Source organism: Narcine bancroftii, chromosome 5 (assembly GCF_036971445.1).
Source record: "Narcine bancroftii isolate sNarBan1 chromosome 5, sNarBan1.hap1, whole genome shotgun sequence".
Taxonomy (NCBI): Eukaryota; Metazoa; Chordata; class Chondrichthyes; order Torpediniformes; family Narcinidae; genus Narcine; species Narcine bancroftii.
In genome coordinates this window covers 86,524,385-86,543,449 of record NC_091473.1, presented here as the reverse complement: position 1 = coordinate 86,543,449, position 19,065 = coordinate 86,524,385, and the positions used below count along the sequence as shown (strand labels likewise).

The window sequence follows — 19,065 nt, the reverse complement described above, 5'->3', positions numbered from 1 at the left end:
CTGTCAAACTTTGACTTTTAAACCTTTGGTGTATCAAAATTGCAAAATTGCAAATATTACTGATTGTGTCCAAAAACAATGTAAAACTTGCTGATGAAATAACCTATTAATGTTGCTATGCGGCACGTCTCTCTAATACATTTTTGGGTTATTAAATCACCATAAATTGTAACTTGAAATGCAGAATGATTTTATGAATTTGAAAATAGATAAACTGATGAAAAAAATAAAGTTCTTAATTTTAGCCTCTCTGGGCAGGAGGTCTCAAGGGGCAGATTATAAGTAGCCTCTAATATATAAAGCAAAGTGTAAATATTGAGATCAATGTAGTAATATGAGAATCAGTTATAGTTGATAAAATTGCAAAGCTTGTTGCTTTGTTTATCTTTATTTGATCTTTCTGGGTGGTGGCATTGTATGAAAGGTCATATTTTTCTGGTGGTTTTTTTCTCTGAAAATAAGATATTTCCATCATTAATATTTAGCAGTACAATTATTGGTAGAGGATACCAAACAATTAGGGCCGTTCAACAGCTGCAGTGTTGAAACATCCTCTGGGTAAAGTATCTCTGATATGCTCAAGATTTTTAATATCTCCAAGGATGTCACCAATATCTTGGTCAAAAACTGCAATTATTTGTTGCTGCTGTCCAGCTGCATCTTTCAACTGTTGCAAATGTAATTGAAGTTCATTAATCCATTGACCTTTAAAGATCTGTAGTGACTTCTCCACATTTTCTAACTTAGTAGTATCAATTTTGGCTGGGTTGCCTGCAAATGAAACACAATCATTGACTAAGTAATGCTTCTTTGAGTAAATCTGTATCTAAACAAGGTCCATGCATAGATGACTCATATTTAGTGACCAGTTAGAGAGAAAGAAACACCACAGATATTTAACGAACAAGCATAAAAAAATACTTAAGATCTGGTTCCCACTCATTTGCCTTAAAATATTCCAATAAGTAATTTCTGAAGAGTTGTATCCCATGCCTATCACAGATGCTAAAATCCCAAAGGATTTTGATCTTTCTTATTTTTGGCTAATTGGAGATGACCCACAAATAATGTGCTGCACCAAAATTTGGACTTGGTGACAAATGCACCATTGTGTGCCATGATTCTAAGCCTGGATGATGGGGTTAAAATGAACATTTTCTTATAAATAACAGGATACAAGGACTGTATTTTGGTGCCACAGAGTAACTGATTCCTGAAATCCTAACCTCCCACACAATTAAAGCTGGAAGACACTTCCCCACAGGAGTAAAAAGAAAATCAATGCAAATATCAGGATTTGAGGATTGCAACAAATTACAAGTGGACTTCAATTTACTTAATGATAGGAATATAATTAGGAAATACCAGTCTTTGTTCTTTATGAAGAAAGAGGTTTTATGGTTTTCTGTTGTTTAAACTGGAATTCAAATGGGCAAGAGGATCATGAGAATATTGGATATCAAGCAGCCATTGTAAAGAGTAAGTAGATGCCTTAGAATGGATGAAAAAGAATTGACAAGGATGGCACCCGATCAGCAAGGCTATAATGAGAGGATATCTGTCTACTTCTTTTTCCTTGTAAAAATTCAAGATTCAAGATTCCCTTAAACAGAACATGTAATACTATACAAAATTGCCTTCTGCCTGCTGTGAGGCAGACAAAGTGGTGTCATTGGTGTTATCCAGTGCCCCTTACAGTAAGAGAGAAAGAGAAGCAAAAGAAAGTCCCCTCAGGGTCATTGAGTGTCCATGGATTCAACTCCACTGGTCTCACAGCTAAAAAATGTTTTGATGGTGTGTTTATTCCAAGAGTATTTCTATTTCTGAGAAAGATCAAGACAACAGATAATGTGGTGTAACCAAAAGCATAAGTAGGAATGAAGAAGAAACCCATTTACCTCAGGAAGGTTATCTAAGGAAAAGATAGATTACCAAATGAATGAAGGAGGTCATTTGTGTTTTTTTTAATGTAATTTGTTGCAATCGTTCCCAATTTTGGCTTTGTTAAATAAAAGGAAGAAAGAAAAGCATTATCAGTGAATGGAGAAGCCAAAAAGGATAGCAATGCTTCTGAGCTATATTTTCTGTGCATTATTGATAAGTCAAAAGAATAATTTTTCTCTATGTCAGACCTATTTCCTCCAAGTTATTTGAAACCAACTCTTTTCTGCAATTGGTCACATTCTACTATCTTGTAGTTCCTGGTTATACACTTACTAAACTGCTATACTGATTCATCTTCTGAGACTTAAAATAAAGATGTAGTTCTGATAATATTTTTAATGAACATTTTTGGTTAAAATCATTTGTTGCTCAAAGATACAGTTCTAGCCTACTTGTAAACTTGTCATACTCACGCATAGAAAGTAGTAAATCGTTTATCAATTTCATTGTTTTAATCACAGAATCCTTTGCATTTGCAGTATTCATAGTTGCTGCATTTACAGTGTCTGCAATCTGAAGCAATAAACAAATAGTTAAATGCATTCTTTCAAATGATAACCACTCACAGACTAGAGAAGCTCCAAATTTGATCTAAATTTGGCCCAGGCTGTGGTGAAGATGATGTTTAGTCAAGACAGAATCAAGTTCCTCAAACCTGTCCTGCCATTCATATTCAAGACCGATCTACCCTTGTCTTCTTCTCTTCTCTGCCAGTTCCCCATTGCTTTCAATTCTGTGATGATATTAGCACACTCTTCCAGCACCCACCTTGGCCTCACCTGTAAAACAATCCTGACTGGAGAATTTCAGAGATTCTCCAACCTCAGAAAGCCCGCAATGCTCATTTTTAAATAGCTGCTCTTGAATCTTGTAACTGTGTTCCCACATTCAAGAAGTAAATATCTATATCAATTATCCTGTAATGCTTCCCTCAAAGTCTTGTATGTTTCAATAAAATAACCCCTCATTATTTTAAACTCCAAAGAATATACACTAGATGTAATTCCTTCAGCTGTTGGTGATAGAACAGTTGTTTCATTCCAGCTATTAACCAAGAGAATTTATTTTGAACAGTCCCAATGCCAGAACATTCTTTCTTCAAATAAAATGATTAAACTGCACAACCACAGCTGAGGCCTCACCTGTACCTTGTACAATTGTAATAGCTCTTCCCTATTCTAAATTCCAAACCTCTTGCAATGAAAACAAACATTGCTAAACTAACCTGCTAACATGATTAGTGAGCAAGAACACTTGGATCCATCCATACTTTGCTCATTTGCAATCTCTATTTAGAGGTTAGTCTTTCTTTTGATTCTGCTAATAGAAATGGAAGAGGAACTCAGCTTTCCACATTAAACTTCATTTGCTAAGATTTTGTCCATTCATTTGCCAGCTGCAACATGCCCTCTCACTTTTTTTGTATGTTACCACCAAACCTGGTACACTTTTGCCCTCCACCAAGTTATTTACAAATAAATCATAATAATTGAGGGCCAAGGTCTGATTCCTGCAGCATTTCATTTATTACATCCTTGCAGCTTGTTAAAGACCAATTTATTCCAATCTCTGTCTTCAGTGCAATAATTAATCCATGTAAATGCATTTCCATGGTATCTTGTAAACTAACCTTTCAAATGGCAATTGGTCAAATGCTTTCGAAAAATCCAAAGACACTATATATACAGTCTCCCCTCTATTGACTTTGCTTCTTACATACTCAAAGAACATGTGTATCGAATGGATAGGTAGGTAAACTGAGGGGTGGAGTGGCTCTGTTGGTAAGCAACAACATTAAATCATAGCAAGAGCTGACATAGGATCAGAAGATATAGAATCTTTGTGGGTTGAGTTAAGAAATGGCAAGGGTAAAAGCCACTGTTGGCAGTTATATACAGACCTCCAAACAGTAGTCGGGATGTAGACAACAAATTACAGCAACAAATTGAAAAGGGACGTCAGAAAGGCAATGTTATGGTAGTCATGGGGGATTTAAAATGCAGGTAGATTGGGAAAACCAGATAGGAACTAGATATCAAGAGAGAGAATTTGTGGAAAGCCTATGAAATGACTTTTTAAAGTAGCAGTTGATGAGCTAATGAGGGGATTGACTGGACTGAATTGGGGTGTTGTGTAATGTACAAGAGGTGATTAGAGAGCTTAGTGTAAAGCAGTGGTTCCCAACCTTTTACTTTCCACCCACATACCACCTTAAGCAATCCCTTATTAATCACAGAACACTTATGGCATAGGGAATACTTAAAATGTTATGTGAGTGGAAAGTAAAAGGTTGGGAACCACTGGCGTAAAGGAACTTGGTGGGGGGGGGGGGGTAGTGATCGCAATATGATTGAGTTCAATGTGAAATTTAACAAGGAGAAACTAAAGTCAGATGTGTCAGTATTTCACTGGAGTAAAAGGAATTAGACAGGCATAAGAGGGGAACTGGCCAAAGTAGACTGGAAGGGGCCATTAGAAGAGAAGACCGCAGCGCAGCAATGGATGGATTTTCTGCAAGAAATGGGGAAGGTGCAGGATAAATACAGACCAAAAAAGGAAATATTCGAATGGAAAAATGTCACAACTGTGGCTGATGAGGAAAGTCAAAGCCAATGTAAAAACAAGAGAGAGGGCATACAAGGAAACAAAGATTAGTGGGAAGATAGAGGGTTGGGAAGTTTTTAAAAACTTACAGAAGGTAACTAAAAAACTTAAGGTAGGAAAAGATGAAGTATGAATGTTGGATAACAAATTATATCAAATAGGATATAAAAAGCTTCTTCATGTAAATAAAGAATAAAAGAGAGGTGAGAGTAGATATAAAAGCCTCAAGAAAATGACACAGGTGAAATAATAATGGGAGACAAGGAGATGTCAGAGGAACTAAATGAGTATTTTGCATGTCTTCCCTGTGGAAGGCATTAGCAGTGTACCAGATGTTGAAGGGTGTCAGGGAAGGGAAGTGAGTGTAACTACTATTTCAAGGAAGAAGGAGCTCAGAAAGCTGAATGGTCTAAGGTGGATAAGTCTCCTGGATCAGATGGTTTACACCCTTGGGTCCCGAAAGAGGTGGCGATAGAAATTGTGGAGGCATTGTTAATGATCTTTCAGGAATCAGTACATTCTGGCAGGGCCCCAGAGGACTGAAAAAATCACAAATATCACCTAATTTTTCAAGAAGGGAGGGAGGCAGCAGAAAGAAAATTATAGGTCAATTATCATGAAGTCATTGGTTGGAGAGATATTGGAGTCAATTTGTAAAGAATGAAGTTATTTGGGGAAATGACAAGCAGGCTAGATAAGGGAGATGTAGTGGTTGTTGAGGATTTAGATTTACAGAAGCCATTTGTCAAGATGCCACACGAGGCTACTTAAGAAGATTAAAGTCCACGGTATTACAGGAAACATACTAGCATGGGTAGAGCATTGGTTGATTGGCAAGAAGTAGGGTGTTGTAAATGCAAGGATTATATTCTGATTGGCTGCCAGTTGCTTGTGGTTTTCCACAGGGTCATTGTTGGGACCACTTTTTATGTTGTATATTAATGATTTGAATTATGGAATGGATGGCTTTGTGGTCAAGTTCGCAGAAGAAAAGAAGGTAGGTGGAGGAACAGGGAGTGTAGAAGAAATATGGGGACTTCAGAAGAACTTAGTTAAATTAGGAGAATGGTCAGAGAAGTGGCAAATGAAATATAATGTCAGAAAGTGTACTTTCATGCACTTGGTAGAAAAAAATAAATGGGCAGACTATTTTTCAAATGGGGAGAAAATTGAAAATATCCAGATGCAAAGAGTCCTTGAGGTCCTTGTGCAGTATAGCCTGAAGGTAAACTTGCAAGATGAGACAGTGGTGAAGAAGGCAAATGCAAAGCTGACATTCATTTCAAGGTGAATAGAATACATGAACAGGAATGTGAGAGTAAAGCTTTATAAGACAATGGTGAGACCTCATCTGGAATATTGTGAGCAGTTTTGGGCTCCTCATTTAAGAAAAGATGTGCTGACATTGGAGAAGGTTCAAAGGAGGTTCACTGGGATGATTCTGGGAATGAAAGGATTATCATACAAGAAGTGTTTGACTGCTCTTGGCCTATGCTCATTGGAATTTAGGAGAATGGGGGGATCTCAATAAAACATTTCAAATGTTGAAAGGTACAGACAGAGTAGATGTAGAAAGGTTGTTTCCATGGTGGGAGTGTCTAGAACAAAAAGGCCCAACTTCAGGATTGAAGGGTGTCTGCTTTGAACAGAAATGAGTAAGAATTTCTTCAACCAGAAGGTGGTAAATCTGTGGATTTGTTGCCACAGGCAGTTGCTCAGGCCAGGTCATTAGGTATAATTAAGGCAGAGATTCATTCTTGATTAGCCAGGGCATCAAAGTTTATGGGGAGGCATGGAAATGTATGGTAGTAACATGTAATTTTATACGGTTAGATAGATGGCATATGGAAATTCCAAATTGTATATCTTTGGAAAAGATTATTTAAAATTTAAGGAATCAACCTGAGAATTTTTATATGATTTGGAAACCATATATAGATTTCACCACTCCTCCCATTTAATATGTACAAGATAGAATACTATGCTAGGAATATATGAATAATGAATGATAAATAAATTCAGGTTTTTTTCTATTTTCTCTCTTTTTCTTTTTCTTTGGGGGAGGGAATAAAAAGAAAAAAATTATATATCATTTTGTATCATTTTTATTACATTGAGGATTATATCTATTTGTTGATGCAAATGAATTTTTTTTTTAAATTTACTGGGAGAAGGCCAGGCAGCTAGGATGAGTGGGTAAATGAGTCACCTCATGATTAAATGGTGGGAAAACTTGATGGGCTGAATAGCCTATTTTTGCTCCTGTCTTATGGCATGACCAGCTCCAAAGAATATAACAGTGAACCTCTCATCCCTTCTTCACAGGCCTTCGGATAAAACCTTCCACCAGTGAATGCAGATGTAACCAATTTCCATAAGGACTATTATTTCTGTCTGATGTAAATTTGTCATTAATCTATTGTTTTTGCTCTGACTGGGTGTTAGTTCCATGTTGCAGTTTTCCCTGGGAGATTCAGTTGGTTAATAGACTGAAGCTAGCAGTGAACCTTTTCATTTGTGCAAATATAAAAAGTCAGCACTTCAGAAGGTATATTATTTGTTTGCAACAGTTTAATGCTCGATTACAAAGATTCATTGCGTTCTTTGCTCAGAATTATTTATTTCTCTCCTTAGACAGAAACCAGTGAAATCCTTGAAACCCCAGTGATTAAATAAATCACAGGACTGTTGGACGCAAAAAACCAACTTGCTTGTAAATTAGAAAGCATCACAAATAATCTTACCTTCTCTGCCGTCAATGCATCTTCATTCACATATCTCTGTTTATTTGCCACGTCAGTTTCCAATTGTTGCAGTTGTACATTTATATCTTTTAACTTTTCATCAAATAACATGGTATCATTTAATGTAGTTTCTGCATCAAATAGTGATTGAATTGCTTTCTGTTCATAGGATTGAAACAATAACATGCTGAAATTTATTGTCAGCAAATTTTAATTTTAAATTTAAATTTAGACATACAGCACAGTAACAGGCCATTTCGGCCCATACCACCCAATTTACATCCAATTAACCTGGACCCCCGGTACATTTCGAAAGGTGGAAGGAAACCAGAGCACCCACGCAGACACGGGGAGAAGGTACAAACTCCTTACAGACAGCGCGGGATTCGAACTCCCGGTCCCAATCACTAGCTCTGTAAGGACGTTGCACTAATCACCTCACCAATTGTGTGGCCACAAAATGTTGGAGATGACATTCAAATGAATATTAATCAGTTAGTTCAAGATGGCAATCTACAGTTTAAAGAACACACTCAACAAGATTTTTTGATAAATTATGAAGTAATGTTCCCAGCCACATTAGTTGAAAATGTCAGTCACATTTTTGACATGGATTTATTTTTCTAATAAAAGGACTGGGTAAACATAGACAAATAACTTAAAGCTAGATAGCAAAGCTTGATAGAACATTATGTGTGCTGTTTTAATCTTGGAAATATTCACAACTATTCAGGACTGTCTTCGGTTAGTTTAATATCTTTCAGTTCTGACAAAATACTTTATGTGCAAGAGAAATTTTTCAAACAGGTATATTTTCTTGTTTTTTTAATTTGATACAATTTTCAGCTCTGTTAATACAGATAATTTATGCTGACATTCTATAAGACCAGATAATTTACAAGAAAGCAGTCTAATTTTCATCTCAGTGCAACAGTTCTTGATGCAGTCCTCATCTTTCGAGTACACAAATGTGTTTTGCAGCTCTCCCAATAGCTGGGGCTGCATGCAGACTGAGAAGTGGCCGGAGAAGAAAGGGAAACTATGAGAATCACTCACCTGGGGTCAACATCTCTAGGATTTTTAACAATAGCAAGTGTAAGAAAGGGTGAACAACATGAGGGCAACAAGTCAGGAGGTGAGGAAAATAAAAGAATTTTGGGGAAGAATTGAAAAGCTCATTAATTGAAAAGATAGCATTTAATTTCACTGTATTTAACAGGGTTGAAATATAATTGAATAGTACCTTCTGAATATTATTAGTAATACTGTGTGCCATTTCAACTTTGCCCCTGGCGTCTTTAGCAGTTGTTAGTGCATTTCCCAGTTGGTTCTCAGCCTGGTTAGTTAGCATTTTGGCACTGTCAATGGTCCTGATGATATACGGTATCTTATTCAAAGCATCTGCAGCAGCTGTCTTATTGCTGATTATTCGTATGTTGAAGTCTGTAATATCAAAGCATGTTAAAAACTTAGCAGGTCAAGCTTAGACCATAAGGTGTAGGAGCAGAAATAGGCTATTCAGCTCATTGGGTCTCTGCCCCACTATTTAATCATAAGCTGATCCGTTCTCCCACTCAGCCCCACTCCCTGGCCTTCTTCCCATAACCTTTGATGCTTGTGCGTTTAAAACTGAGGGTTGCAGAATGTAGAGTGGTTTGAGCACTGAAGTGTTCAGTCCACAGAGTTGGAGCTTTGATGAATAAGGCAGGGACGGCAATGAGCAAGAGAGGTAGGAGCAACTCAACACTGGCATCAGTGTGAAAGTTTTACACTTCGGATCAAAAATGACATCAGCATAAGTCAGGTAGTTGTGGAGCAAGACATGATTATTGCTGTGCTCATATTAACAAGTACTAAATAAGACGAACAGCAAACATTAAAAGACCAAATTTAAAAGAACTTGCCCAAATGCACGCTTCATCCTTCATCGTGTCATGTAAATGGGCACAATATAAGTCAATGAAAAGCCAGGATGACTCAAGGTGGGAACTAGATATTCTAGGATAGATGATGTTCATCAATGACAGGCAATAAAGGAAAACTATATGATATCAGTATTGTTGTTAGGAAATATCTTGACTCAGATAATAGGGGATAGGGTTAGAATCAATTAGGTGGAGTGAATAATCAGCAGGAGGCAGATGATATTGGTGAGAGTCGTCTTTATAGTCCTGCAAATGGTCATTGTGATGAGGATATCTGAGGTCTATGTAATAAGGATAATGGAGCAACCAGGGAGACATAATTTACATAGAGAGTGGACAATCAAATCAGTATAAACAATGTACAGGTTGCATGTGTTTAAGATGCATTTCCAAATGAGTATATTGAAGAACCAACTAAGTTGTACAATATTGTCGAACAAGAAAGGGTGAATTAATAATGTTGCAAAGGTCCTCTCAGAAAGAGTGAGATTGACTCTTGCATTAAGTTTTAAGTGATGTAGCTCAATCTGAAGCTAATGTCAAGCTAAACTAAGGAAAAGAAGAGACAGTTTGGCTGTGGTAGAGTGAGAAACTACAAAGATCAGCAATTACATAAAATTACATGATTTGTTTGCATATTCCTTTCAGGCAAAAAAAAAACACAGCAAGAAAAGTGGTCCAACTGTGAATGACTGGAAAATGAAAAACAATTTGAACTCTAAGCTTATAAATGTTCTAAGGGAAAAATAGTTGGCTTGAGAATTGGAAATCTTTTCAATTCATTAAAAAATGGTCAAAAGTTGATTTTTTTTAAAAAAAAAAGGAGAAAAAGAAAGTGTTAACTATTGAGAAGCAAAATCTATCAGTAAGTATATAAAAAAAAGTCTTTTACCTGTAGATCCCTTCTAGACAGAGATAGGAAAGTGTATATTAGGCAATAGTAAAATAAGAAATTGGGAAAATACTTTTTATCTGCTTTACATAACAAGACACAAAAATAATCTGCCAGAAATACACTGAGCCAAGGATCCAGTGTAGCAAATGAGGAAGTATGAGAAATTAGCTTTGATGAAGTGATTCATAAGGGAACTGATAAATCCCAAGTTTTCTATTTATTTTTTTTAATGTAATGAAGTTGATTATGTACCTCTTAGATTGTTTATGATACGATCCACTTGCTCCAGTGTGTATGATCCTTTTTTGACAGCCTCTTCAGCCAAGTACTTGGCAGTATTTGCTCTGGTTTGCAGCATGGTAGCTGTCTGCAGAGAAATAAACTTTGTTAGAATGTGAGAATCAATCCCAGGAACTAGCTGCAATCAGTCAAATAAAAACAGAAAGTTCTGCAAATACTCAACAGATCAATCAGCATCAGTGGAGAGAAAAAGAACTAAATTTCAAGTCAAGGACCTGTTATTAGGTTAATATTCTCATTTTTATGTCTGATTTTCAACAGCTCTACATTTTTGCTTTTTTGTCCATCCTCTGGGGCATATTTTACAAATACGAACTAGCATCCAACAGAAACTCGCTCAGTATTTTGATATAAAAATCAATGCATAATAATTTGTATAATTTGGATTTTTGAAATCATAGCATTTTGACTAAACCCAAAATGCATATTCTTCGAAGCATAAACAGCAGATTTGGAGATTGAATATTTGGTAGAAACCTTTGAAAGCAAATAAAGATAAAGGGTTAAACTACTATTCAGTCTTTTCTCCTTGTGGAGGATATATTGCAGAGAAATAATTGAGACCCACAACATCCAATTTCTTATTATCGTGCCATTTGCTAAATTTAGAGCAGAACTGCAATTTCATAAGATGTACCAGCATTCAGAGCCAGCTCTTCAGCGCTTGACGTCCTGTTTTGCGGAAACTGCCAAAATGTTTGGCCTGGAAGTCAGCCTGAAGAAAACTGAGGTCCTCCATCAGCCAGCTCCCCACCATGACTACCAGCCCCCCCACATCTCCATTGGGCACACAAAACTCAAAACGGTCAATCAGTTTATCTATCTCAGCTGCACCATTTCATCAGATGCAAGGATTGACAACGAGATAGACAACAGACTCGCCAAGGCAAAGAGCGCCTTTGGAAGACTACACAAAAGAGTCTGGAAAAACAACCAACTGAAAAACCTCACAAAGATTAGCGTATACAGAGCTGTTGTCATACCCACACTCCTGTTTGGCTCCGAATCATGGGTCCTCTACCGGCATCACCTACGGCTCCTAGAACACTTCCACCAGCGTTGTCTCCGCTCCATCCTCAACATTCATTGGAGCGACTTCATCACCAACATCAAAGTACTCGAGATGGCAGAGGCCGACAGCATCGAATCCACGATGCTGAAGATCAAACTGTGCTGGGTAGGTCACATCTCCAGAATGGAGGACCATCGCCTTCCCAAGATCGTGTTATATGGCGAGCTCTCTACTAGCCACCGAGACAGAGGTGCACCAAAGAAGAGGTACAAGGACTGCCTAAAGAAATCTCTTGGTGCCTGTCACATTGACCACCGCCAGTGGGCTGATATTGCCTCAAACCGTACATCTTGGCGCCTCACAGTTTGGCGGGCAGCAACCTCCTTTGAAGAAGACCGCAGAGCCCACCTCACTGACAAAAGGCAAAGGAGGAAAAACCCAACACCCAACCCCAACCAACCAATTTTCCCCTGCAACCGCTGCAACCATGTCTGCCTGTCCCGCATCGGACTTGTCAGCCACATACGAGCCTGCAGTTGACGTGGACATTACCCCTCCATTAATCTTCGTCCGCGAAGCCAAGCCAAAGAAAAAAGAAAGAAAGAACCAGCAACAAAAGGCAAGGGGCATGTGAGTAGTATTCAATCTTGCTCCAATTAACTGAGTGAAATATCAGCACTTGTCAAAAACAGTAGATGATTTGGTTTTGTGAATGTTCCAGGGATGGCACTTTTTTTTTCTTGTGTAATTGCTATTGAGCTAAAGGCTTGTAATCCATTGGAGGCTAAATTGATTTCCTTGCTATTCCAACATTTACTGTGACATAGTTGTCATATGAATGTAGATCAAAGACACTCTTCAAGCAAACCCAGGAACCACTTCACAATTTTTTCACAACTTTTGAAAGCCACTTACTTTTAGGTCTATTTCTCCTTTCTCTAAAATTCTCATGATGTCTCTCTGGAAATCACTGATGTTATTCTTCAAAGTTTCATACAGTTCAAGTTTTCTGTTCAACTCAAATTCTATATCATCTTCTCTGCCCTTCAATTGATTTTTTTCATTCTGATGAATGGGGTGGGGGGGGGAAAAAAAAACATTTTGATTTCACCAGACCTGAAATATCCAGCTACATTTATTGAAAAAAAATTATTGTACATTACAACTTTATTTCCATTTTCCCTTTCATTAGCTTCTCTTGTCCATTTGGGCTTCTCTATCAGACCACAGAAATGGGAAGAATAAAGGAACCTCTTTTATATTATGGATGCAATTAACTTGAAATAAATTATCCTTGTATGATCATTTCTCACTGAGTCTGTGTCAGATGTAGAAGCAGGAGGAGGTCTATATTTAAAATCACCCCAAATCAATACAAGAAGCTAATTTTTAATGATAATGGAACTCGACAAACACCGCAACCTTTTGGGAAATGTTTTATACTTCTCTAGGATTGAAGTCAATTCTGAACACCAAATGAGATCCTTTAACTCACTAGCAGCTAAGGGTCACAACAGCACATTCCTAGCTGGTCTTTTAGATTCATACCTGTGTAATGTATTAAATAACTGGCTTATTTGAGGGCATTGAAGAGGCACAAAAACTAGAGTTCTTTTCCTACTCAAGCAAGGGAAGTGGCTTTTAAAACAAAAATGGTGGTGCTGCTGGAGTTGGTGTAATGGCAGCACTGCTGTTGGTGCGGGAGAGTGGGGAGTGATGACACAGTTCAGCTCCACAGAGCCCTCCCACGGTCCTAATCCCAACTACTCTGTAAAGGAACTATCAGTTTTTTTTTCAAATCCTACAACCACGTGGTCTGTGCCCAAAATGATGGTGCATGTGCTGGGCAGCATACCACAAGGGGTGCAGACTAGAGCAGGGCACTAGAAATGGGGAGAACATCCATTCCCTCCATTGAGAAGGAGAAGCATAGAAGGTGACCACCCAGGACGGTGACCACTGCAACAGACCAGCAAGGGGCTCACCTGCTGAAGGACCACACAGGCTGGAGACTGCCTCATGGGAACCAGTCTATGCTGTTGGATTCAGTAGGTGCTGAGGGCAAGAAGGGCTCCCAAAGGCCCTCGGGCACTGAAAGCTTCCAGATCGTCGGAGGTTTGGATCTGATGCTCAGGTTGCCAATCGATCGAACAGGGGTCTGTGCGGCTATTGAGGCAGCGGGAATGCTGGAGGTGAATCCATCAACACCCCATGTCTATGAAAGTACTCTCTTTTGCTTGTCTTCCTCTTACTGTAAGGGGTGCTGGGCACTGTTAATCATGATTCTTTGTTTGCCCTACGACAGGTAAAGGAAGTTTTGTGTTGTATTACATTTTTTGGCAGTATTGCATAACAATAAAAGGAATCTTGAGAGAGTAGTTTCACAATCACTATTAATTGACAAATTAATTGTACTGTCAAAAATCACAGCCATAATCTATTGTTTGTTGTATTTGATGTTTTTGCTGCTTCCAAAGCTGCTCATTGATAAAGTGCTTTGAGAGTTCATACTTCCACCCTCCTCCTGATAAGCAGCCTCATATAATTTACCAACCTCAAGGGATGTTATGTTAATCGCAAGTAAATTGTTCAGCTCATTGTAGTTCCACTTGGCCTTCTCACTAGCTCTTTGTGCCTTTGTGGTTATTCTGTTTGCTTGTTCTTCTATATCCTCTGTCATGTAACTCTTCTGTTTTGATCTAACAGAATGAAATGTGTTAGCATTATGTTTTTAAAAACATAGAGCAGGCTTCAATATCAATACTCCAGTTGTGTTGGTTAACTCTGCATAATCCACTAATCTTATTCATAATTCTTTTCAGAGTTTATGTCATGATTGTGTTCATTCCCACATTCATGGTATTTCTGTATCATCTGTGTAAAACTGCATGTTGGGCATTCTTAACTTCCTTGAAATTATTCAACTCCGGTTGTAATGCCTCCTCTGCTGTTGAAAAGTAAAGCTGCCATTCACTCATTTTAGATATTTTAAAAATATAACCATTTACGGAGCAGAAACAGGCCATGTCGGCCTTTCGAGTCCACACCGGTTCACGAGAACAACTCCACTCAAACCTTCCGCTCACCGCCAATAACCCTCCAACCCCCTCACCTCCGTGTACACATCCAACCTTCTCTTAAATGGCAGAAGGGACCCTGTCGCAACTATCTCATTCGGAAAATCATTCCATTCTGCCACCACTTGCTGAGTGAAAAAGCCACCTCTAATATTTCTCCTAAAGTTTTGCCCCCTTACCCTTAACTCATGGCCTCTTGTTCCAACCTCCCCTGCCCTCAGGGGAAAGAGTCTGTTTATGTCTACTCTATCTATTCCTGTCATAATTTTAAATACCTCTATCAAGTCCCCTCTCAGTCGTCTACGTTCCATTGAATAAAGTCCCAGTCTCCTTAATCTCTCCCTGTAATCCAGATGCTGTAAGCCAGGCAACATCCTTGTAAACCTTCTCTGCACCCTCTCCACTTTTTCTCTATTCTTTCTGTAACTTGGAGACCAGAACTGAGCACAGTACTCCAAACCTGGCCTCACCAATGCCTTAAACAGCTGCAGCATCACCTCCCAGCTCCTATACTCTATACTATGAATTATGAAGGCCAGCATACCATATGCCTTCTTAACCACCCTGTCTACATGGGAATCCACCTTCAGTGAACTCTGTACCATAACCCCCAGGTCCCTTTGCTCCTCTGCGTGCCTCAATGCCCTCCCCTGAACTGTATATGTCCAATTCTGGTTATTTTTACCAAAACACAACACCTCACACTTGTCTATATTGAATTCCATCTGCCATCTTTCAGCCCACTCTTCCAAACAAACCAAATCCTTCTGTAATCCAAGAAAATCTACCTCACTATCCACCACTCCCCCTATTTTCATATCATCCGCATATTTTCTTACCCCGTTAACCACATCCTCCTCTAAATCATTAATATAAATAATCACATATTTACCTTCAACTACATTTTAGAGTAAAGACAGCTACTCTCCATTGGCAGGAATTGTATAAAGAGGCTAGATTGCTTTTCAAACCAACAAGGGCATGCTTTTTTTCATAATGAATACACTTAATGTATAATTTAAAGTTTAATATCATGATATCCCTTACAAACTTTATGATGCAATTTGTTTTTAGCATTTGCAACATTAATTTAAAAACTTCAATGATTTCAGTTGAAACAATGATGAATTGTTATTTCCAACTGTATGCAGTTGAAGTTTTCAAGGGATACAGAAAGTTAACACGAGACTGAGGTAGTCACGGATATTCCTGATGATAATTTGTTTGCACTCACTGCTGAGTTAGTCGCTTGATGGACCCTGTTGTTTGCTGATCTTCTTTGATTGCTCGTGTAATTAATGTAAGGGCTTCAAAAGCAGAGTTGTTTGCAGAACCACTGAACTGTTCAATATCCTCTGCATCTTTCTGATGCCTGAAAATTGACAATGCAAGTTCTTAATATTCATCCTTGAAGTCATGGAATGAAATTGATAATGGAACACAATGGAAATAGTGAAGCAAGTAAATAGACCACATACTTATCTGCCAGTCTTTGAGCCTCATTTACTAGAACTGTAGGGATATTTCCTCCACTAGAACCTGTAGGTAATGATGGCTGTAAGAAATAATATGACAGTTGGCAACAAAATCTCATCTTCGCAACCATTACAATTAACAGCATGTCACCTCTATCGTGAAAGCATTGAATATTGCTTCACAGAGATGCTGGCCGTGCCCTTTTTAACCATCCAAGTGCCTATCTTTTGAGATTAAACTTCTGAGAAGGGAGCCTGGATCCACATCAACGTCCATTCCAGCAGAAACCATGGTTTACCCATCAGCAGAAAAGGTCACATACTTTGATTTTTTTTTAAAAAAAGATACATGGGGTCCTGTTTCAAGGAAGCATGCATCAACTGAGATACTAGATTTTCCTTTTTCTAATTGTTCAGCAATGATTTGTATTCACTCAGATATCTTCTTGGCTCAATTATACCATATAATTTTTATATGAAGATCTGGTCATCAGAAACAGTTATGATATACTGAAGGTTGATGCTGAGAGGCTGATTCTTCCAACTGATAGATTCAAAAGTAGAGGTGTATCGTCTTGAGATTAATAGTTGGTCATTTATGTCATGTTCAAAGGAACTATTAAAGTAAAAGTGGATTTTAGACTGGGTGGCATGGTCGGTATAGTGGTTAGTGCAACACAGTTACAGTGCCAGTGATTGGGTCCAGGGTACGAATCACACGCTTTCTGTAAGGAGTTTGCACGTTCTCCCTGTGTATGTCAGGTTTAACCTCAGGGGCTCCAGTTTTCTCTCACTATTCAAAACATACCGGGGTTGTAGGTCAATTGGGTGCAAGTGGGAAGCACGTGCTCATAGGCCAAAGGGGCCTGTTACCATGCTGTATGTCTAATTTTTTTTTAATTAAAAATTATATGAACTGAATGAATCGATGTGCCCAGGTAGTCATTTTTTCTATTCCTGGTTTGAATTCTATCTACTAATGTCACAAGTGTCAATGACATAATGAGAGAGAAACATAATCAGACTCTCTAATGAAAAAGAGGAATATTTAGAAGTGGTAGTATAATTATGAAGGACAATATTTATTACAAAGGTCTATGACAAATGGAACTATCATAGTTTAATAAAAATCAAGAGAGATTATGTCCAGGTGAAGGATAGTAGCACATCCAAGTACTATTGCAAAACAAGCAACAGTGGCATATAATGAACTGACAAAGGACTATGTCTCACCAGTATCTGTGTTAATACAAGAGGCAGTATGGTAACAATAATCATATCATAGCTATGTTCAGTCGCATGAAAAGAAAGAATGCTGTAACAAGAAGATACCTAATTCTAAGGGGCTATGTCCTAATGGAGGAAATATAATGAGGGATAACATTCCAAAAAAGGACTTTTTTATAATAGTATTGGTAGCTTCTGGGAAGTAATAAGCATGTTTTGTATTTGTTATTGCACTGGGTTAAGGTTTAAAAGCCCAGGGCTTTCCTGATACATTGTCGATATGCACATCAGTGTCTTTATTTTGGTTTTTGTGCTAAAGTGCACAAGGGGTGCACACTGAGAATTTACTTTCAAATAAAAATCTCAGACTTTCTAATCACATGGGGACTTACCATTTGCCTCATCTCTGTCCTGCTTTTCTGGATCTTTGTCCTGACATTGCTTAACACCTTGTCAGTGATTCGGACACGATTTTCATATGTTAAAGTTAACCTTCTAATCTCATCAACAGATTTTGCAATGTTGTTCAGGCGATAAGTTTCAACACTTAGCTTACTGTTAAGGTTTTTCAGCTCATCGAGATTATTTTCATCATCAACTGTAGAAAGAATAAGATTTTACTGTCAAGGCTAGATACATTTGCGTCTCTTGAATACTCCACAAGCAGCAGCTCTGCTTCATAAATTCAACAGTGTAATATGGTACTGTGCTGGTCCGATCCATGCCAAGTTACTGCATCTCACCTGATTGCAATAGAGACCAAAGGATTCATCAGCTAAGCAGAGGGAAAACTCATCAAATATAGCAGAGCCCATTTATTTTCCCAGTTAAGGATGTGACCTCAAAAGAGTGCAAAAGAGATTCACCAGGATGTTGTCTGGATTGAAAGACTTCATTATGGCAGAACAGTGGATTAGTTAGGTTTATTGTTACTGGAGAGAGGGAAGATGAAGAGTATCCCAATAAAAATATATAATATCATGCGAGGCATTCTTCCAATGGGAGGGGACTTCTTCCCATTGGAGTGTTATCAAAACCAAAAAGGCATCGATTTTAAGGTGAACAGGAGTTTTAAAACTAATTGGGGATTTTTTTTAAAGCACAGAGTGGTCAATATCTGGAACTCTCAGACAGAAGAGAAGATGAAATCAAATGCAATGACTATGTTTTAAAGAAAGGTTTGAGAGGAGTTTAGACAGCCATTTGAATTGGCATGGTACATGAGCATACAGGCCTAATGCAGGTAATTAGGCTAGTGTAGATGGGTAAAATGGTCAGCATATTATCTGAAAGGCCCATTTCTGTGCTGCACAATGATATCAGATAGATGTTGAGATTGGTTGGCTAAGATATTCCATATAGTTCTTTCCAATGTGTATATATATATATATATATATATATATATATCTATACCTTGGCTTCGCGGACGAAGATTTATGGAGGGGTATGTCCACGTCTGCTGCAGGCTCATTGGTGACTGACAAGTCCGATGCGGGACAGGCAGGCACGGTTGCAGCTTTTGCAAGGGAAAACTGATTGGTTGGGATTGGGTGTTGGGTTTTTCCTACTTTGTCTTTTGTCAGTGAGGTGGGCTCTGCAGTCTTCTTCAAAGGAGGTTGCTGCCTGCCGAACTGTGAGGCACCAAGATGCACGGTTGGAGGCGATATCAGCCCACTGGCGGTGGTCAATGTGGCAGGCACCAAGAGATTTCTTTAAGCAGTCCTTGTACCTCTTCTTTGGTGCACCTCTGTCTCAGTGGCCAGTGGAGAGCTTGCCATATAACACGATCTTGGAGACGTGACCCACCCAGCGCAGTTGGATCTTCAGCAGCATGGATTCGATGCTTGAGGACTCTGCCAGCT

The 19,065-nt window shown here is 38.4% G+C and overlaps 1 protein-coding gene across 1 annotated transcript in view; it reads right to left on the bottom strand.

Annotated features, from left to right (window-relative positions):
* Positions 1–345: 345 nt before the first annotated feature.
* The window catches only part of LOC138763667 (laminin subunit gamma-1-like), a 63,843-nt gene continuing 45,123 nt past the window's right edge, over positions 346–19,065 (bottom strand). Inside the window, exons 14-23 of the mRNA XM_069938202.1 lie at positions 17,596–17,801; positions 15,980–16,056; positions 15,736–15,873; positions 13,979–14,123; positions 12,340–12,489; positions 10,365–10,479; positions 8,536–8,735; positions 7,293–7,451; positions 2,358–2,457; positions 346–771 (exon numbers count right to left, since the gene is read on the bottom strand). Coding sequence (XP_069794303.1) covers positions 518–771; positions 2,358–2,457; positions 7,293–7,451; positions 8,536–8,735; positions 10,365–10,479; positions 12,340–12,489; positions 13,979–14,123; positions 15,736–15,873; positions 15,980–16,056; positions 17,596–17,801 — 1,544 coding nt within the window. The 3' untranslated portion in view covers positions 346–517. The remainder of the gene's footprint in view (positions 772–2,357; positions 2,458–7,292; positions 7,452–8,535; positions 8,736–10,364; positions 10,480–12,339; positions 12,490–13,978; positions 14,124–15,735; positions 15,874–15,979; positions 16,057–17,595; positions 17,802–19,065) is intronic.